The sequence below is a fragment of the Enhydra lutris genome, unplaced genomic scaffold (genome assembly GCF_002288905.1).
Source record: "Enhydra lutris kenyoni isolate GAN:26980312 unplaced genomic scaffold, ASM228890v2 scaffoldscaffold23, whole genome shotgun sequence".
Lineage (NCBI taxonomy): Eukaryota > Metazoa > Chordata > Mammalia > Carnivora > Mustelidae > Enhydra > Enhydra lutris.
Window position 1 is genome coordinate 22462221 of NW_019154107.1, and position 22356 is coordinate 22484576.

The 22356-nt window shown below is 38.3% G+C and overlaps 1 protein-coding gene across 2 annotated transcripts in view; it reads left to right on the forward strand.

The window, feature by feature from the left end:
- LOC111150557 (ubiquitin specific peptidase 9, X-linked) overlaps nt 1-19312 on the forward strand; it is a 140878-nt gene extending 121566 nt beyond the window's left edge. Inside the window, exons 36-45 of one of the 2 annotated variants that reach the window (XM_022508047.1) lie at nt 483-606; nt 1561-1786; nt 2318-2447; nt 5791-5976; nt 6659-6879; nt 6971-7059; nt 12193-12349; nt 12507-12719; nt 13062-13157; nt 15204-19312. In XM_022508047.1, the coding sequence (XP_022363755.1) occupies nt 483-606; nt 1561-1786; nt 2318-2447; nt 5791-5976; nt 6659-6879; nt 6971-7059; nt 12193-12349; nt 12507-12719; nt 13062-13157; nt 15204-15341 (1580 nt within the window). In that variant the 3' untranslated portion in view covers nt 15342-19312. The remainder of the gene's footprint in view (nt 1-482; nt 607-1560; nt 1787-2317; nt 2448-5790; nt 5977-6658; nt 6880-6970; nt 7060-12192; nt 12350-12506; nt 12720-13061; nt 13158-15203) is intronic. The other variant, XM_022508048.1, reaches the window with a different exon arrangement.
- Nucleotides 19313-22356: the final 3044 nt, after the last annotated feature.

Consider the following 22356-nt stretch of genomic DNA (forward strand, 5'->3'; position numbering starts at 1 on the left):
GGGTTTTTTTTTTTTTTTTTTTTTTTTTTTTTTTTTAGGATTTTATTTACTTGACAGAGATCCAAGTAGGCAGAGAGGGGAGGGGGAGAAGTGGGTTTTCCGCCGAGCAGAGAACCCGATGCGGGGCTCAATCCAGACCATGATGTGAGCTGGGGGCAGAGGCTTTAACCCACTGAGCCACCCAGTTGCGCCCCGACTTTGGGCTGTTTCAAAGCCATATTTCATGTAACTGTTAATGTTGAGCAATATATATTGTCTTGCTGTTTGGAAACAGGAGCTTTTGTTTATTACAACAATTTGTTTCTGACTCAAGCATTAGTTTGAAACACGCTTTACTGAACTAAGAATTACTTCATAAGTAGCTGATTGGGGGGTAGTTAGCAAAGTTAGGACTTCTGGAAATCAGTGGAAATGTAGACTTGTTTGAAAATGGAGCTTAGACGTAGAAATTTTTTTTTTAATGTATCTGCCTTTTTTTATAGGGCAAGATCACCTGTTGCCTGAAGCAGAAGAAATCACTATGATTAGTATTCAGCTTGCTGCTAGGTTCCTTTTTACCACAGGATTTCACACCAAGAAAATCGTCCGTGGCTCTGCCAGTGATTGGTACATTACTTTGGGTTTTCATTCCTAGTATCCTAGCATTTAGTTTGATTCTTTAATATATTGCTTTATTTTTTTCCAACTCAACGACCATCTTATTTCAGATCTGGAAAGCAGAATACAAAAACTTTTTTTTTTTCCTGCTCTTTTTTTTTTTAGGATTTTATTTATTTATGTGAGAGAGAGAGCATGAGAAGAGAAAAGTCAGCAGGAGAAGCAGACTCCCTGCCGAGCAGGGAGCCTTATGTGGTACTTGATCCTGGGACTCCAGGATCATGACCTGAGCTGAAGGTGGTCACTTAACCAATTGAGCCACCCAGGCATCCCCAAAAACTCTTGATAGTAATAGTGAGAGAGATCGTATTAAAATAATTAACTTAGGCTAAACATGACCTTTCACTGTTCTAAAGCTGGCTTCTGTTTCTCTTACCTTGTATCCTATCTTTGATGTCCCAGTACAAAAGATTATAGGATAATACTTAAAAAGTCTGAGCTACTTAATCCAGAAATTAGTAGTTTTAACTTCCCTAGATTAAATTTTGCCATAGATTTTAAAATGTGACAAATAAAATGAGTGTCCTAAGTTTCAGATTGTGAGAGTATAGAGACCATTATAATACCTTGATTGAACAATTTTTATGTACTCATCCAGTGGTTAGATGTTCAAGGAAGGTTAGGGGAGGGACTATCTTGCCATTGAATCTAGAAAGAGTTCGGTAATGAGTTTGTAGAGGACTAGACAAGCTTTCATCTCTGTGTTGTCAGTCTTTGAGAAGAGCCCCAAGTTGTAGTCCTCTGTCCTTTTAATGTTGGTACTAGAAGCAACCATTGCTGGTTCTTTCCCTCCAGAAGTAAAAGAGGGTCTTTGATTTTTATTTGGTTCATAGAGACTCATATTTGTATTACATACAAAATACAGTAAATTGACATTGAAAACTTTTTTTTGTTTTGTCTTAGGTATGATGCATTGTGTATTCTCCTTCGTCACAGCAAGAATGTCCGTTTTTGGTTTGCTCACAATGTCCTTTTTAATGTTTCAAATCGCTTTTCTGAATACCTTCTGGAGTGCCCCAGTGCAGAAGTAAGGGGTGCATTTGCAAAACTTATAGTTTTTATTGCACATTTTTCCTTGCAAGATGGGCCATGTCCTTCACCTTTTGCATCTCCCGGACCTTCTAGTCAGGTAATTGCCTGGTTTTCTTTTTAGTGATTAAATGCTTACAAATCTCTTCCCTGGAAGTTGAAGTCACAAATACATGTACATCTGTTTGATATGTTTACCGAACAAATGTGTGTGCACACACACCCACACCATCTGTTATCTAGGAGTTCGATAAAAGTACTTCGCAGCAATGAATAGCAATTATTAGCTCTTTAACAACCACAGAATTTTCTGTGTTCATTCAGTTACAAGCAGTGGCTTAATTGTGCACATGATTATATAGATTATTTGTAAAGTTTTTTTTTTTAATGGACTTCCATTTATTAAGAATTAAAACAACATGATGAAGTCTCTAAATGAAATCTACCTCGGATCTTCGTTCCCTTTTCTAAAAAGCAACCCTTTTTAATTGTTCATTGTGTGATTAGTCCTTCTAAAAATTTCTGCCTTATATTTATCGTGGGTGGGTGTGGGTGTGTGTCGCCTTTTTTATGTCTTATACTGTACCTATATCTTGTCACTGGAAAATAGCCAATGTTTTATCCTTTACAGGCATATGACAACTTAAGCCTAAGCGATCACCTACTAAGGGCAGTTCTCAATCTCTTGAGAAGGGAAGTTTCAGAGCATGGGCGTCATTTGCAGCAGTATTTCAATCTGTTTGTAATGTATGCCAATTTAGGTAAGAATTTAAATCGCTATAATTCTGTTTTAATGTATTAAGTGGCAAAGTCTTCTAAGTCAAATGATGAAACATTTTTTACTGCACTTTTCACCTTGTACTTTATTTATGCGTATCTCTGCAGTACATAGAGGCCAGAATCTGTCTCTTCTAGAAGAGAGGAAGTAGGGGAAAGGGCAGAGGGAGAGAGAGAACCCATGAGATCACAACCTGAGCCACAATCAAAGAGTTGGACATTTAACAGACTGAGCCTCCCAGTCACCCCCAGAATCTGTGTCTTAATCATGTTTTTTTATCTCCTAAAACAGTAGTGCGAAATCTGTCTGGATTTGAAAATACTGACTCTTAGGCCCCATCCCACACCAACTGAATCAGAATTCTCAGAGCTAGCACAAGGAATCCACATTTTCAAAAAGTCCCTGGGTGGTTGTGATACTCACCCAAGTTTGATTTAAGGACTTGGTCTGAACTAAGTTTTTATTGAAGTCAACTAAATTAAAATTACAGATAATACACATATTCAGTTACCCTATTATTTGTTATTACCTCTGTTTAACATGTTCCTTCTCTAACCTTTCTAACATCATCTGATCAGTGATCCCAGAATACTTAACTTAAAAATACGTTGTCTTCTACTTCTGTTGTTTTGTATTGTGTTCACATTTTTGTGTTGCTACCCAATGAGATTGCAGAGATCAGCGTTTTTTGCAGTGACACTCAATAAATGTTGAATGAAAAGATGATATTATCAAAAAGCCTTCCATTGTCATTTGGTGTCTGTTCATTGGCTTTGTATGGGGTGGTAAATTTCCTATGATAACAATTATTAAATTTCTTTTTCTGTTTTTTTTTCTTTATGTATTATTTAAGTAATCTCTGTGTCCAATGTAAGACTACGAACCCATAACCCTGAGATAAGGTCGCATGCTCTTCCAACTGAGCCAACCAAGCACCCCTCAAATTATAAAAATTTCTTACTAATCAGGTATCAGTGCACTGTTCCCAAAAGATTAATTTATTGAGGCATTCCATTTAAAATCTTAAGTGCTAATGAGTATTTGGCCAGATTTGAATAACTTCTTTAAAAGTTTAAAAGAGGGGCACCTTGGGCACCTGGGTGGCTCAGTCGTTAAGCATCTGCCTTTGGCTCAGGTCATTATCCCCAGCATCCTGGGTTCGAGCCACATACCAGGCTCCCTGCTCTACGGGGAGCCTGCTTCTCCCTCTCCAGCTCCCCTGTGCTTGTGTTCTTTCTCTCGCTGTCTCTGTTATAAATAAATTTTTTTTTAAGATTTCATTCATTTAACAGACACAGAGAGGGAACAGAAGCAGGGGGAGTGGGAGAGGGAGAAGCAGGCCCTCTGCCAAGCAGGGAGCCAGATGAGGGGTTCGATTCCAGGACCCTGGGATCACGACCTGAACCGAAGGCAGACACCCAATGACTGAGGCACCCAGGTGTCCCCAGAGCCATATACTTTAGTATGAAATTCTTAATACCTAATATGCTTTGGGGTTCAGGATCGTGTGGATTTAAGAAAGGTAAGGCAGTATATATACCATGTGTTGTGCAACATCCCTACAACAGAGTCCAAGACAACACCTTATAATCATACACATTAATATTTCTACAGTAAAGCATGAGTAGTCACCCTGAGAGGTGATAAACGAAGACTATAAATAGCCTCTTAACAGTTCAGGCCAGCTTTTCCCACCAAACATGTTTTGATACCAACTTTATGAAAGAATTCCTGTTTATATTTATGATAAGAGCTTTTTGAATCTCAGGATTTCAGATAAGGGATTGTGGGCCTATATTTATTATACTTCTTAGAATATGACACTAAAAAGGACAGTCTGTTGTCTAATGAGGTAGAGAAACAAATAAAAAGATAACTGCCATAAAGTGTGTTAATGGCTATAATAGGGGAAAATACAAAGTGGTACATGGTAGTATGTAGTAGGGATACCAGACCAGAATTGGGGCATACAGGGGACTTAATGGGGAAGTTGATGTGGGAATTGGTTGTTTGGGGTTTCTATCCAGAGTGAACAGCAGATGCAAAGACTTGGAGTAAACTCAGTGTGTGGAGGAAGTGAAAGTTACTCAGACTAGAAATGATCTCTGATCATGCTATCTGGCAAGCCTCATGAGGGATTCTAGACTTTATCCTAAGGTCAGTGATGAGCCACTATAGAGTTTTTAATAGACATACCTCTAGAAAGATTGCTCGGACTACAATGTAGAATGGATTGCAGGGAAAAAAGACTAGATGTTTTTAAAATGATTTATAGCAGAAGACCATTGTGGCCAGTACTGGAGAACTGGCAATGAGGGGGATATAAGTGGACAGATTCTGATGCTTTTTATTAGAGGTAAAGTCAGTAGGATTTAGTGATTGGGTATTAAGAGGAGGGAAACCCAGAATAGATGTGAAGTGATGCCCAGTAGATAGTAGATAGCGGTGCCATGTACTGAGAGAGAACACAGGAGGAAGAACATGGATAGGGGAGTAAAGTGATGAGTCAAGTTTGACAAACTGAGTTTTGAGCCTGTCGGATACCCAAATAGTGATGTTTAGTATTTGGTAGAACACTTAAGGTGCTTGTCTTAGAAATACCTTAGTATCATCTGAACAAAAAGAGCTAGAACTTGAAGCCATTAGAGTGAGTTTGATCATGCAGGAAAAGCATACAGCACGAGACAGTGGCCTGGTGTGGGAACTTTGCAGCAACCATTTCTCAGAGACAGAGAAAGGATGACTTAGAAATGAGACCAAGGAGAAGAGGCTGAAAGAAAAGAGAGGAATCCAAGAGGGAGAGGAAGCAGTTACTGTTTAGAATTATTCCTTAGCTTTACCCCGGGAAAGGGGGCAGAAACCAAACTGGCATGACTTGAGGAGTGGGGAAAATAAGAAAATAGAGATGACACCAAGTTTAGGCATGGTTTTCAAGTAGCTCAGCTGTGGAAGAAAGTAGAGAGGCAATATATAAAAGAATTTTTATTTCTCACTGAGTTTTCATCATCCTCCCTTACGAGGATTGCAGTCTAGGCCAGTACCCCACACTCTGAGGCCATACAAAGCGTTCATTTTCTTTATACTTGGTTTGACTGGAATGTCATCAAGTCTTTGACCATTTTAAAACTTAAATCCAATTATACCACAGAGATTTTTGTTCTGGTTAAATCATTCTCTGAGTGTTAAATAAGAGTGGTCTTCTGGTTATAAAAATTACAGAAAAATATTTTAGACAACTGCTTTATTATGAAGTCCTTACCATCCTAATTCTTTTCTCTTTTGTAATTCTTCTCCCCCTTTTCCCTCTTCTTCCTTCTTCATTGTAGGTGTGGCAGAGAAGACACAACTTCTGAAATTGAATGTACCTGCCACCTTTATGCTTGTGTCTTTAGATGAAGGTCCGGGTCCTCCAATCAAATATCAGTATGCTGAATTAGGCAAATTGTACTCCGTTGTGTCACAGCTGATCCGCTGTTGCAATGTCTCTTCAAGAATGCAGTCTTCAATCAATGGTAAAGTCAAATGCTCCATCCTTTATATTGGTTTTAAAATATTGCTGGCCATACATAGTACCCAGTTAAAAGTGATTCTGAAGATACTTAAATATAAAACCCGGAGCCTGACAATCTATAATATGTTGGGTTCTACATCTTTTCACATGTTTAAAGGGGATTTTTTTCTGTCTGCTTGCTCCTGGGTACTTTACTGGATACTTTATGAAGTAGTTTAAAAACTAACTTTTCACCAAACTGAGGGTTGCTGGAAGGAGGGGTAGAAGGAAGGGAGTGGCTGGGTGATGGACATTGGGGAGGGTATGTGCTATGTTGAGTGCTGTGAATTGTGTAAGACTGATGATTCATAGACCTGTACCTCTGAAACAAATAATACATTATATGTTAATAAAAAATAAATAAGGTTAGATATTCCCAAAACAAACCAAAAAAAAAAAAAAAATTAACTTTTCATATAGGTTGTATGCCGGTGTTGGCATTTAAAGTTTGCATTTTATCATCTTAGTCTATCTGATCATTGTAATGCCTAAAACTACTTTCTTCATGGTTTTTAGGAATATTGATTTAAAATGTTATTTTTCTAAAATACAAAATTCATACACTGTTTTCTATGGTGAAAGCTATATTATTTTATTATGGAGAAGCCTATTAGTTTTTCATTGATGACAAATCTGTATTCTAGGTAATCCTCCTCTTCCCAATCCTTTTGGTGATCCTAATTTATCACAACCTATAATGCCAATTCAGCAGAATGTGGCAGACATTTTATTTGTGAGAACAAGTTATGTGAAGAAAATCATTGAGGACTGCAGTAACTCAGAGGAAACTGTCAAATTGCTTCGTTTTTGCTGCTGGGAGAATCCTCAGTTCTCATCTACTGTCCTCAGTGAACTTCTCTGGCAGGTTAATAGGACAATAAACATTCATATGTCTCTCTAATTTGATTCGTTATTCCTTTAAATAAGTTATTCATGGTGTCTTTTCCTGTTTTTAGGTTGCATATTCCTACACTTATGAACTCCGGCCCTATTTGGATCTGCTTTTGCAAATCTTACTGATTGAGGACTCCTGGCAGACTCACAGGTAGATCCTCTTTTTTACTTGCCCAACTTTTAAACTAACTGATACTGCCAGCCAGCGCTCCCCCACCCCTTTTTTTCATTTTTACCTCTCAGAGATCTAATAAAGGTTTTACCTTAAAAGCTTAAGAATTGGTAGAAAGTTCCCCCTTCCCTCATTTGATTTCACTTTTTTATTTTTTCATTGCCCACGTTGCATACTTACTCCTAGGTATCAAATTTTTTTTTTTAATTAAGAAAAACTAGCATAGGCTTTTGGTAAATATCTTAATTTCATTAATGATGTGCTAGGGTTATTTTAGGATTAAATTGCATTCATTTAAGAGTGAGTCATGTGAGGTCACATTTGGTTATCTAAAAATCGTCCTTAGGTAACTAAGTACAATCAGTTCCCATTATTCATGTTAGCTATATTCTCTAAAGTCACTGTGAACACTGAATGAGGGAATGTAAAGCCATTGCTCCTGGGGAAATAACAGGGTTAGGTTCCTATAAGCCTCTGGTTGCATCTTTGTCAGCCAATCTATATATAACCTTTTTCTAAATGTGTGTTTCTTAATGTACATGGCTGACTCTTTAACAGTGAACTCACAATAACTTGTGTCTGAATAAAGCTTCTTTATTTTTTTTTAAAGATTTTATTTATTTATTTGACAGAGATCACAAGTAGGCAGAGAGGCAGGCAGAGAGAGAGAGGTGGAAGCAGGCTTCCCGCTGAGCAGAGAGCCTGATGTGTGGAGCTCGATCCCAGGACCCCGAGATCATGACCTGAGCCGAAGGCAGCGGCTTAACCCACTGAGCCACCCAGGCGCCCCTGAATAAAGCTTCTTTAATGCAATATTTTCTTTGCAAAGCCTTTTGGCACTGAAGAATACTAGGTAGCTCTTCACTACACGTTTGGGGGCCATTTTAAACCATGAAGTCAACAAAAAGCACAAACAGTGTAGGAAGGGTTTCACTAAATAGCAAAAAGGACACTCCTTTACAGTGTAAGCTGAAAAAAAGGCAAAGTGTCATTTTGTTCCACTTCAGCTGTGAACATACATGTTGATCCAGATTTTTCAAAAGCAGCATGCTGGTTTTCTGCCATTACAAATAAAGTTTAGTAAGTATGCAAAATCACAAATACAGAATCTTTGAATAATGAACATCAACTTTAGTTTTTCATTATATGAGAATTTGAGTGTGATGGTTTTTTGGTTTTTTTGTTGTTTTTTTTTTTTTAGCTGAGGTTATCCAGCATAACTGTCCTACTCAAGCTTCCTCCAGAATTCCTCCATCTTGTTCTTTGCCGTAAAGTTTAATAAATGATCTTTGATCCCAAGAATTATAGATGATGGTAAAATACGGAATTCATTGACAACTCTGCCAGATTTTATAACTTCCCTCCCCATGTGGATGGTAGTACAATACTTGATTTTCAGAAATAGTTCAGAATTTATATATGTCTGTCAATATAACTAAAACAGCAACCTGAGAACAAGTTCTGTAGTGACAGAGTGCTTAAAACATAATTTTGATTGCAAATGTCAGAATTCATGAATATTTCCAAATTATCTCCAAAGTTATCATCATAGATTTAACATTAATTTTAACAATAATGTTGCAAAAATAGCATCAAGCCAAAAATCAATTTTCATGAGACAAAAAATGTAGTAGTTCCAAAACTGTAAGCATGTATTTTGAGCACCTTCCAGTACCCTTCTCAGTAGGATTTATAGGATTTGAAACTTTTCTTAAGAATTGTTTTTTTTTGTTTGTTTGTTTGTTTTTTTTTTTAAAGATTTTATTTATTTATTTGACAGACAGAGATCACAAGTAAGCAGAGAGGCAGGCAGAGAGAGAGAGGAGGAAGCAGGGAGAGAGCCCGATGCAGAGCAGAGAGCCCGATGCGGGGCTCCAGGCCAGGATCCCAGGGTCCTGGGATCGAGTCTCGCGTTGGGCTCCTTGCTCGGCGGGGAGCCTGCTTCTCCCTCTGCCTCTGTCTGCCTATGCTTGCTCGCTCTCTCTCCCTCTGTCTCTGACAAATAAATAAATAAAATCTTTAAAAAAAAAAAAAAAGAATTGTTTTTAGGGGGGCGCCTGGGTGGCTCAGATGGTTAAGCCTCTGCCTTCGGCTCAGGTCATGATCTCAGAGTCCTGGGATGGAGCCCCACATCGGGCTCCCTGCTCAGCAAGAATCCTGCTTCCCCCTTTCCCACTCCCCCTGCTTGTGTTCCCTCTCTTGCTGGCTGTCTCTCTCTCTCTCTCTCTCTCTCTGTCAAATAAACAAAATCCTCAAAAGGAAAAAAAAAATTGTTTTTAGGGGGTGCCTGGGTGGATCAGTTGGTTAAATGTCTGATATATTTTTTTTTTTTTTTAAGATTTTATTTATTTGACAGAGATCACAAGTGGACAGACAGGCAGAGAGAGAGGGGAAATAGGCTCCCCACCAAGCTGAGAGCCCGATGCAGGGCTCGATCCCAGGACCCTAAGATCGTGACCGGAGCCGAAGGCAGAGGCTTAACCCATTGAGCCACCTAGGTGCCCCCAAACATCTGATTCTTGATTTTGGCTCAGGTCATGATCCCAGGCTTGTGAGATTGAGCCCTGCATCAGGCTCTGTGCTGGGAATGGAGCCTGCTTAAGATTCATTCTCTCCCTCTCCCTTGGCCCTTCCCTTCCCCAAAAAAAGAAAAGTTTTTAATGGAGTCTAATTTATACTCTTTTCACTTAAAAAATATTTAAGGACTTACAGCATTAAAACAGTTGGTTACATTGTAGTTCTCTTCATTCATTATATAGCAAGCTGTAATGGTAAAGGCACATGTGCTAGATTAAATATGGACAATTGACTTTTGTGTAAAGGGATTAGTAAAGTATTGTTACTATGAGTCAATCGCCCAAGCCTGAAAAAACTTTCTCATAGTGAGCTTTTTGCTTCATTCGGTAAGCAGTGTTTAAATATTTATGGGGTATCTACCATGGTGCCTGGCACTACCGGGCATTGGGGAACAAGGCAGGCAAAGATGATGATATAGATAAAAATGGTATTTGAAAGCAGTTAAAACTAATGGGAAGAAAATGTGGTGTGGCAGAAAGAATGGCTTAATACTTCATTATCACTTGACAAAACTGAAGGCAAAAACAATATACACTGAAGTGTTTCCGATTAAACAGCAAGAAGCCTATATGATTGATTAGTCTGAAATTAGTAAACCTTGCAAAATTGCTGGAGTTGTGATTTCCAGACAGATTTTATGAATGCGTATAATGCCAAGAAACAAACTTGCATTTTGATTTGGAACATTCTAATAAGTAAAATTTATGGTATATAAGGTTTTTTAATTTGTTTTCTAATTCCACACTACACAGGTAATGTTTCTTTATGGAGATAAAACTCACAAAATTCACCATTTTAATCAATTTAAAGTATACATAGAAGGGCGCCTGGGTGGCTCAGAGGTTTAAGCCTCTGCCTTCAGCTCAGGTCATGATCCCAAGGTCCTAGGATCGAGCCCTGCATCGGGCTCTCTGCTCAGCAGGGAGCCTGCTTCCTCCTCTCTGCCTGCCTCTCTGCCTACTTGTGATCTCTGTCTGTCAAATGAATAAATAAAATCTTTTTAAAAAATAAATCTCTGTTTTCTGTTCTCTTGGTTATACCTCAGTAGAATTACAGGCAGGTAAATTTTTTATTTTATTATTTTTTGTAGTCAAATTATAAACTATTCATAATTTACCATTATATCCATTTTAAGTGTACAATTCAGTAGCATTAAGCATATTCATAATACTGTGTTACTGTCACCACCATCCATTTCCAGAGCTTTTTTCATTATCCCAAACTGAAATACTATACCCATTAAACCATAACTCCCCATTCCTCTGCTCCCCTACTCCTGGTAACTATTTTCTTTGATTTTGCCTATTTTAAGTAACTCATATAAGTTGAATGATACAGCATTTGTCCTCTTTCATCTGGCTAATTTTCATGCCTTCTAAGACTCATACAGGTTGGAAAAGTGCCTGGGTGTCTCAGTCGGTTAAGTGTCTAATTCTTAGTTTCTGTTTTAGGTCATGATATCTCGGGGTCATGAGATCCAGACCCGTGTAGGGGGCCCTGTGCACAGCAGGGAGTTTCCTGGAGATTCTCTCCCTCTCACTTTGCTCCGCCTTCCCATGCTCACTTGCTACATACGTGTTGTCGCATGTGTCTCAATTTCATTCCTTTTTAAGGCCGAATAATATTCCACTGTATGTATATACCACATATTGTCTACTGGCAGGTGATGCTTTTAACACAAAGGAAACAGGTGCAATCTGTCCCTACACTCCTTTTTTTAAATTGCTTTTGGGGGAGAACAAAAAATCGTTGATTATATATTATTGTTAGGCTTGGCAAGAACTGAAATGAAATCAGTCATTGGCAAATCAACTAAATTGTAGTAATGGTGAAAATTGCTTTGCCGTATGGCTCATTATTAGAATTCAAGTTCGTTTTGTACTTCCAAATTATATCACCATTTCATAGTCGCTGATTACTTGCAGAAATGCAGTTTTATAAAAGGAACTGACTTGAAGGAAACTCCCAAGTACAGCAGTCAGAAACTAGTTGTTCTTTTTTTTTTTTTTTTTTTTTTTTGTAATTTTTATTTATTTGACAGAAATCACAGGCAGGCAGAGAGGCAGGCAGAGAGAGGAGGAAGCAGGCTCCCCTAGAGAGCAGAGAGCCCGATGCGGGGCTCGATCCCAGGACCCTGAGATCATGACCTGAGCCGAAGGCAGCGGCTTAACCCACTGAGCCACCCAGGCACCCAGTAACTAGTTGTTCTTTAACTTTAAGTCTGTATTACTCTTGGTGTCCTAAAATCACTTCTGGTAATGTCTTTGAATTACATACATAGCAAAATCATTTTGGATTGGTAACAAGTTGGTTAGAGCACAGACTGCTAAGTGGCTGTATGACCGTGGGCAAGCTGTTTAACCTGTCTGTACCCCTCTTCTCATGTGTTCAGAGGCTCAGTAACAGTACCTGCTGTCCAACATTAGATGACATGATACATCAGAGATCTTTATTGAGTGGCACATAGTAGGCACTCAATAAATGTTGGCCTCTATTTGATTTTACAAGTTTTTTATATATTTGGTTCTTTTTCAGAATTCATAATGCACTTAAAGGAATCCCAGATGACCGAGATGGGCTGTTTGACACAATCCAGCGCTCTAAGAATCACTATCAAAAGAGAGCATACCAGTGTATAAAATGTATGGTAGCTCTTTTTAGCAATTGTCCTGTTGCTTACCAGATTCTGCAGGTGAGGGGTTTTTCTTACAATTTTGCAAAAATCTGAATCAGAATTAGGGATTCCGTTTTAAAGACAAATATAATGAGATATTGGAGTTGTTATTTTAAGTTAACTTTAAGAAATATTCCAAAACCTTTTCCATACATGGTTTTATTTTCTTTTGAAGGGCAATGGAGATCTTAAAAGAAAGTGGACCTGGGCAGTGGAATGGCTTGGAGATGAACTTGAAAGACGACCATACACCGGCAACCCTCAGTACACTTACAACAACTGGTCTCCTCCAGTGCAGAGCAATGAAACATCAAATGGTTATTTCCTGGAGAGATCACATAGTGCTAGGATGACACTTGCAAAAGCTTGTGAACTCTGTCCAGAGGAGGTAAAAAAAAAAAAAAAGAAATGGAAGAAAGCACTTTGTTACTTCATAGGCCAGTGTTTATTAATGATAGTATCAAGGAATTTTGTCTAGGTTTTGTTTGCTTTAGTATTTACTATATGTCATCTTAAGTTAATGAGGGAGCCTTCTTTTATAGAGGAATTTCTGAAATTGCCTGACATGTAATCTTTCTGAAGAGACCCAAATCAGGTTTTTTCATCTGTTTCAGTTTATCTCAGTAAAAGGAAACTTGAGTCAGTTTTGTAGGTTTTTAAATTTTTATTTCAGATACAAAAAACTTCAATATGAATTTGCCTACATAATTCTTTGATTATTTAAAATTAGGAGCCAGATGACCAAGATGCCCCAGATGAGCATGAGTCACCTCCACCTGAAGATGCCCCATTATACCCCCATTCACCTGGATCTCAGTATCAACAGGTAAATCGGGTTGGTTTATGTTTTTATCCTCTAGACAATTCTTATGCTTTATTTAAAGAATGGCTGAATTTTTTGTTGTGACTGCAAAGTAACAGAGGGATTATCTGGACTACCTTTAGAGCATGAACAAAAGAGGAATAGCTGGGGCAGCTTCACAGTGTGATATGTTTGAACTTCCCCTGTGGTGTCTTCCTAGTCAAATAGGTGCCTGTCTTTGTACTCACACTCAGTAAAACTATGTGGCAATTGATGTCAACATTAAATGATAATATTTAGTACAAAGGATTAGGACATTTCCTGTTAGGCTGAGTCTGCAGATGGATTCCAAAGATGTGGATTTTAAAGATGTGGCAATGAAGGAAATTGTTCTTGGTTACATAACCTAACCAAGACTTCAGTGACAATCAAAATTGTTGAAAAATATCAAGGATTTGGTAGATTTCCATAAAAGTTCCTGTATGATCAATAAATTTTAAAAATTTAGATAAAGAAACTTTCTAAAATAACTTTTATTTCTAAAACCCAGAGGTGACCAATTCAGGTCTTTTGAGGCAGTGTTGCTCAAATTTGAACAAGCACCAGAATTCCCCAGTGGGCTTGTTCCAACACAGATTGCTGGGCCCCAGGCCAAGCTTCCGATTCTTTTAGGCAGGGGGTGTGGAACCAGAAAATCTGCATTTCTGACATGTTCCCAGGTGATTGATGCTGCTGCTAGTCTGGAAGCCATACTTTCAGAACCATTATTTAAGGCATTCTCGCCTGGCTGGCTCAGTTGGTTAATGGTCCTACTCTTTTTTTTTTCCCCAAGATTTTATTTATTTATTTGACAGAGATCACAGATAGGCAGAGAGGCAGGCAGAGAGAGAGGAGGAAGCAGGCTCCCCGCTGAGCAGAGAGCCCGATGCGGGGCTCTATCCCAGGACCTTGGGATCATGACCTGAGGCGAAGGCAGAGGCTTTAACCCACTGAGCCACCCAGGCGCCCCAAATGGTCCTACTCTTGATCTCAGCACAGGTCTTGATCTCAGGATTGTGAGTGCAAGCCCCAAGTTGGGCCCCAGATTGGGCGTGGAGCCTACATGAGAAAGGGGCGGGATGGAAATAGAAGCATACTCAATAATTAGAAAATGCCCATTTAGCATATTTATTTTCATAATACAAATAATAGAAAGGCCTAAAATCTTATTGACTGGTGGGAACGTACAGAAAAATGAGGGTTCACAGGTTTAAAAGGTTAGGAAGTCAAATTCATAAGGAAGAAAGTTACTTTCCTCAGCCCTGAGAAAGCTCATGTATCAATCATGCCTAGCTCGTCCATGTTTCTTTAACGTTGTCATTTCCATTAATACTGTTCTGTGTTCAGGGTTGTTGCTAATGCAGATCTCATACGACTGGTCAGTCATATTTGTCATTATCATATAGAAGCTTCCAGGTGCTTGGAAGAGTCAGAATAGATGGGTTCTAGTTCATAGATCATTTTGTGAGTGTTTTTGACAATAGACAATAACAAACTATAATCCCTTATTTGTTGGACTTACACCTAAATAATTTGGGGCACTCCACTTGTGATCTCTGTCAAATAAAATAAATAAAAATAAATAAAAATAAAAATAAATAATTTGGGGCACTAAAAATCACTTTGGCTGAAGATTTATACAGCTCTACACTGGTTTTGTTGAGGGTTTGGAGCTAGGTTAGCTTTTCTCTTTTCTTTTAGATTTTATTTATTTGTCAGAGCACAATCAGGGGGCGCAGTAGAGGAAGAGGAAATAGCAGGCTTTCTGCTGAGCAGGGAGCTTGATGTAGGGCTCAGTCCCAGGACCCTGAGATCATGACCTGAGCCAAAGGCAGACACTTAACCCATTGAGCCTCCCAGGCATCTGGAGCTTTTCTCTTTGAAATGATTTTTCTTTTCTTTCTCAGCATTAGCCCAAGGATATTTACTCTTTGTAAGTCCCAGGAATAAAAGAAATGTTTACGTGTCCACAGATTTCAGCCCATGATGCTATATGAAAACTTTTAACATTGATCTCTTGTCCCTTCCCAGAATAACCATGTGCATGGACAGCCGTATACAGGCCCAGCAGCACATCACATGAACAACCCTCAGAGAACTGGCCAACGAGCACAAGAAAATTACGAAGGCAGTGAAGAAGTATCCCCACCTCAGACGAAGGATCAGTGAAATGCACATAATTAACTAGTTCCATCAAGACTGTGCACCCAGGCCTTACAGTCCAACCTTTTTCTGTGTCTGGCTAATAATTTAAAACTAGAAAAACTATTCCTAATCAACATGGAGTGGAGAGTTTATTCACTGTCTTATCTGCAGAAATTTGCTGTCAATATATAACCCGCCTGCAGTGGAAAGTGTATAGTGTTTTGTAATAAATGGCCTGATGCTAATGTGTAAATGGCAAAGGTGTATATAGTATATTAATGTTTGACTGTTAATTCTTAAGCAAGAAACTTTTCTTGAGGAGACTCACAGATCTACAAAAACTACAAAAGTTAATTTTCTTGTTCTTCCCACTGCACTCTGCAACCAGTGTTGACTGCCTCGTGGCAGTTGGATCTGCTCCTTTACAAAAACAAAAAAATAAACCAACAGCAACAAAACAGCCCATCCATGTCAACCACACCAATAGTTTCATGTTAATCTTTGCCACGGGAGTCAGTTTTACTATGAGCAATGATACAAGGCTGGTAACCTTTAAATTATTTGGTTGATGTGGAAAATTGGTGATGTAATATTGTTTCTAGATCTTTTTCATTGCCTTTTTAATTCTGATGTTAGGTTAATCACTTTGAAGCTATAGTTATGCTGTAACATTTAGCATGGCTTCACACCAGGTTAGTGTAGCCAATGAGGAAAAAATTACCCTAATGACAGCAGTTGTCCCAGTGTGACAGCTGTATTGCTCAGAGCTTTTCCTTCTTACACCTAGAATATAAGTATAAAACAAGGGGAGAAATGTGAGAAACAGGCGGTTTTCAGTTACACATACGTTGCTTATGTCTAATGTTTGACAGTTCAATCTCTGGGTGGGATAAAGAAATTTAAATATCAGTAATGGGAATTTTTAAAGATTTAAAACAAATATGCAAAAATTTGCTATGCCAGGATGCTTGGAGCATAATAGAAGATTGTATTTGGTGTGCTTGTTTTGTTTCTTTGGTAGAGCTTATTAGATGAATCTTCTAGAACTTTCCTTCCGCTGGACCCCAGTGAAGTGGAAGTCACCAGAATCCCACAGTACTTGGAGCGCCACTGCACCAAGCTTGTCTGGCTGAGTTTCTGCTCAGGCACAGTTTTACTTGAAAGCAAGAATTGTCCTAGCTCCTTTTCCATTATTCCAAAATTTTGAATGTTCGAAGCAAGGTCTTGATTAAAAAGGAAACTACTGGTTAGTTAATCTAATTGAGGTATCATAATTTCAGCATAAACATTTAATTAAAGATAAGGAACTCATCAGTTAATACTGTATTTAAAAGAGAATTGGTAACTTGAATGTGTGTAATTTTTGGAACCTGTCTAAAAACCAAATACCCCTGCAAACAGATACAGTCCACCCTATTCTATTTAAATATTTTGCTGTTTTATTTTATAGAAATTATTTTGCTGAATTCACAAATAGAATTTGATTTATGAAGAACTTTTTGTCCTGTGGTGTGTTTTTGTTTTTGGGTTGATTTTCTATTTTTTGGTTGGTTTGTTACCCCCTCTCTTTTATTTTTGGTTACATTTTTTGTCCTTTTTTGGGGTTTTTTGTTTTTGGTTTTTTGTTTTTTGGGTTTTTTTTTTTTTGGTTTTTTTTTTTTTTTTTTAAGGACTGCATAATTAATTAATTCTGTGCATAGCATGCTTAGGCATGACACTGAATTCAGGAGTTCAGTCACATCGAGTTTTTGTGCACAGAAAGATTTGACCTTTGGCCCTTGACTAAAGATTTAGAGAAAACAGGATGTTGACACTGTAAAAGTTTCCTAACATAATCAATCTTGTACTTTTTGTATGTTTTTTATATACATGTATATTTAATGAGCACAAGCTTGGTTGTATTTTTTACAATTTAGTTAATAGGAAAATGTTTTGTCAAAAAGGCTATAGTTGGAACTGAACAAAGCAGAAACAAAATTGAGAATTGCTTTATTTTGTGATTAAAAGGGGCAGGTATTTAAGATAAAGCTTTGGGTATCTTATTTGCAGTACTCTATAGTCCATCTGTGCTTCTAGTTTTCTGTAATACTAGGAAATTTTGACACCAGACAGATCCTGTTTTTACCTTAAGTATGTTACATCTGAGTTTAAGTTGGAGCAAAATCCTACACACTGTTTGCAATTCCAGTTGATAGTTTTAAAAGTTCCTCAATTCCAGGCTTCCTTAGCAATAAGCAAAATAGGTTAACTGTATTTGGACAATTTGCTATCCTTAAATACACCTTTTCACCAGATGAGAGGTGATTTTTGTATTTCCCGCTCCTTAACAAAGTATGTGATGTACTTAATTTAAAAACTTTTTAATGACTTCCTAGACACAAAAAAACTTGACATTTGAAAAGGCTGTGAATTTTTCTCCTTGGAGGGAGATCCCATCTTGGTTTGAATTGACAATTCCCCTTGTGCCAGGTGAGAGCTTTCGAATCCTTTTCCCCTCCATTTGAGGAAGAGCTGTCTATGTTGTGCTCAGGATCAAGGGAAAGTGAACAGGGAGATTTATTTTTGTTTGTGTGAGTTATTTTCTCTATTTAACTTCTTAAGCAAGCATTAACATATAAGTGGAAATTTTAAGGCGCATGTTACTGTAAGAGCAACATGGTGGTGTCGAGGTCTTTTTCTGAACATCAATGGCACATTTAAACTTCCAAGTCTTCAAAGTGCCTAAAGATAATTTAATTCTCCCTCAACTGATTTCTTGAGCCATATATATAATTCCTACTTTAAACCTTTGTTTCAGAATCACTAGTCTTCCTTTCAAAGAAGCACCCCCAGGATTCTAAATGGCATGAATACTTCATAGAAGACAGATTCTACTGTTAACATAAAGACTAAAGCTATTTTTGTTGTTAAATCTGTGAACAAGGGCTTTGCCCTGTTGGATCTAAGTATTTCCGTGCACAACTTGGTAAAAACCATATTGCTGCTGTTTCTAAGCCCTCCACCAACTAAATTTTCATGCTCAGCATTGTAGAGGCAGAAATAACATAAATCATACTTGGGGTTTTTTGTCTTTCCTTGATTTTTCTCTCTGATAATTTCCCAACCTTGTGTCTTTTAGCTGTTATATATACAAATTTAGAATTATTAAAATGTTTTATATTTTTTTCATGATTAACTTTTATTAGTGAATGATAAGTATTTAATCCTAGTAGTGGTTAAAAAGATGAGGAGCCTTTTTTATTGAAATTACATATGTAAATGAAAGCAACAGTCTGTGAATTTTCAGATGACTACTCCAACAAAATGGTTCCTTTCACTTTTTCTTGGTATTTTTCCAGCTTCTGTTCTCCCATGAACTCTTACTTTGCTGAATTTTGTGGTTAATTTGGTGGATATATCCTGCCTTATTTAGAATTCTAACTGGATAAGAAAATTGCCTTTTCCTTATTAAGTGCCCAACTTTGGTCTCTAGCTGGAAGGTACTACATACTGCAAAGAAAAGAAAACAACCTCCTTCCCGCCCCACCCACCTCGTTTTTGTGTTACTGAAGAAAACAAAAAAAAAAACAAAACAAAACAAAAAAAACATTCAGTACTGGTTTTATAGTAGTGCTCAACCAAAATTGGTCCTGCACCTACATGAGTGTTTAGTGTTTGAAAATAAGGTTTTGGGTGTCATACATCACTACAAAAAGTGCTAAATGTATTAAGAACTTGCTGCCGACTGTATTTATTTATAACAATTATTTTACATTTGCAGAAATGTAGCGCTTTTCCTCCAAATTCATAGGTGTAAGAAAAAAGGGGGGAAAGGTGCACCATGTTTTAAACTTGGAAATGAGTGATTTTTTTTTTTTTAATCCAGATTCCCCAAAGGAAATTTACCACCCAGATCACACACTTCTCAGCCTTTTACAAGCCAACAGACTGACTGAAGATTGTCCACAGTTCCTAAGATTTAGCACATATACAAAAATAAAACTTTATAAATTAAATTTCGGCTTTCCCTTTTATTTATTAAAATAAGATGTCTAAATGGAGGTAAAGTAGAGGTGTAATAATAGATTTTATGGGAACTTAAAAAAGTGTTTACAAATAGAGGAATTTGGCCCTCTGTATCTCCAAAGTATATTCACATCTAAGCAGTGCAAAAATTGAGTTGTGATCTAATTGCTGACTTAACAGTCTAAAATGGAGATTTGGCAAACACTGTGGTGTTTCAAAGTTCATTTAAATATCAAGTGCAGCAGGTCACGTGTTTTGAGGGGAATTACAGAAGTGAAAATTACCTCCAGCAGATTTCATCTATTCTGCTTTTTTAGTATCTGAAAAGCAATTCTTTGTTGCAGTGTTCAAAAGAAATAGGATTTCCGCAAAAGCCTGTTGGTGTGTCCTTTGAGTTGGGGTACTGCTAAAGACCTGCGTAGCCCAGATTTTCAACATTTCTGAAAAACTGATACTTAACTATTGTATATTTTGGAAAACTCCACTTGGATTAAACCATTTGAACTTTTAAGTATTCTTAGCTACATGAGTACACCAAATGGAATGAAACTGTGCATAGCCACCGATAGTTTGAACTGTTTGAATTGAAATCTGACAATTCACAGGTCGGTAAACAAGTTAAATCTTTACTATCTATAAATTGAAAACTTTAAAGCCGGGAGTTTCATAAAAGGTTTTCATAGCTCATTTTCTTTAGGGATACAAAGTCTCAAAGGAAACTTCTTCAACCACACTTAAACTTTTGTCCATAAAACAAATGTCAGACCCATATAAAAATGACTTACTTGAAAGGCAATCATATTTAAATGTGTACGACTCCAGAGTATAGTGGGAATGCTTTTAACTGCCCCCTGGAGGTCATCTCCTTATGCTCTATAAACATTAAAGCGAATATACCACATTTCATCCAAAGATGACATCTTGCTGCATGGTACCCCAGTAAGCAAAACTACAGACTGAAATTTTAGGGATATCAAAATGCAGGGAATCCCATTTTGTAGTAATCCATGGCAAATACCTTTGTTTTAATATCTGAAAGTGTAAGTTTTTAATTGTGTTGGGCTTTTCTCATGTGGCTTATTTTTCCATTAACCTAAGCAGAATAGAGAAACCCTGTTTTTTATGTGTAATTAGTAATAAAGGTGGCCAACTTAGAAGTTTATGAAGAAAAAGTCTGATGGAACTGAACCTTTGAGGAGTCTTCAAACTATTCACGGAGTGCCCTGTATAAGCAATTCTCTTGACACAGTTCTGTGTCCTTGCCTCCAGTTTTCTTGCCACGCACACTATAGTTAAAAGGCCAAGCAGACTTTCTGGCTCCTCCTGTAGCCTCCATCTGCCTGGCCTCATTTTGTGTCTGTCCAAGCATTTCCTGTGTGAGAACAAGCATAACCGTTGCTTTCCTTATCCTTGCTCACTATTCCTCCCCAAAAGTAGTTTGGTGGGGGTCACCTGCAAGATAGCAAGAATTGCATTCATTTTCTGTTTTCAACTGTATAATGTTAAAATACTCAAAATGGATGCTTTGGATGCTGGAAGAGTTTCCAGGAGTCCTTTGGAGGGATTCCCTTGCGTAAGGATTTGGAAATGTATTCTTGAGGGTGTGGCTGTACATGACCTGCCAATCTGTCAAGTTCTCGTAATTCCCCACTCACTAAAACATGGGGTACACCTTTGGAATTCAGAAGTAAAGATTACTTGGGGGTCTTAAATCTGGTGTCTCAGAGTGAAGGAAGGATTGCACCATGAAGGTTCGGAATCCCCTTGCCTTTGGACCTAACTGCTGCTTGCACCGTGGCTATTGGGAGGAGAAAGCGTTTATGCGGGGTGCCACGGAAACAGGTGGACACTCAGGGCTCAGTGTGTGTTGAGGAAAAGCCCTTGGATAATCCATTTTCCTAAGATCTCTAGATGTTTAGGATATGTCCCTGACCTAGTTTTTTTATGTAAAGCAGTGTGTTCTGTTGGGTGAATAGGAAAAGAGCTTTTTCAAGCTGCGTGTTTAAAATCAGAAATCTAGGGGCACCTGGGTGGCTCAGTCATTAATCGTCTACCTCCGTCTCAGGTCACGATCCCAAGGTCCTGGGCTTGAGTCCCATGTCAGGCTTCCTGCTCAGCAGGAAGCCGGCTTCTCCCTCTCCCTCTCCTCCTGCTTGTGTTCCCTCTCTCACTCTCTGTCAAATAAAATCTTAAAAAAAAAAAAAAAAATCAGAAATCTAGACGGTGACTGCTCAAATTTGATGAGTATCTTTCCTTACTGAAAATATTCATCAGTAGGACTTTTTTAAAAGATTTTATTTATTTATTTGACAGATCACAAGTAGGCAGAGGCAGGCGGTGGCAGGGGTGGGGGTGCTGGGGGCAGGCTCCCAGCTGAGCAGAGAGCCCAACGGAGGGCTCGATCCCAGGACCCTGGGATCATGACCTGAGCCGAAGGCAGAGAATTAATCCACTGAGCCACCCAGGCGTTCCATCAGTAGGACTATTAATTATTTCTTTCAGCCATCTACTTTCAGAGTGTCTTAAGCATTTAGCATAAATTTTTTTCACCACAAAACAGGCCTTACACAGATTCCCAAAAGGCTGTTGTTCTAACATACCTTCCTTAGGACGTCTGACTTAGTCAAAGACTAAGACCATGAATGTGCTAAAGATTTGCAAGCTAAAGCTACCAAGTCAGGTTTGGTAGGGAGAAACAGACTCCCCCCTAAGCAGGGAGCCTGATGTGGGACTCGATCCCACCCTGGGATCTCGACCTGAGCCGAAGGCAGACATTTAACCAACTGAGCCACCAAGGCACTGAGTCAGTTTGTTTGTTTTTAAGATTTATTTGACAGAGAGCATGCACACACACATGAGCAGGGGCAGAGGGAGAGGGAGAGGGAGAAGCAGGCTCCCTGCTGAGCAAGGAGCCTCATGTGGGACTCCATTCCAGGACCCTGGGATCACGGCCCCGCCAAAGGCAGACGCTTAACCAACTGAGCCACCCGGGCATCCCTCAGTCAGTTTTTGTGGGGTTTTGTTTTTTTTTTTT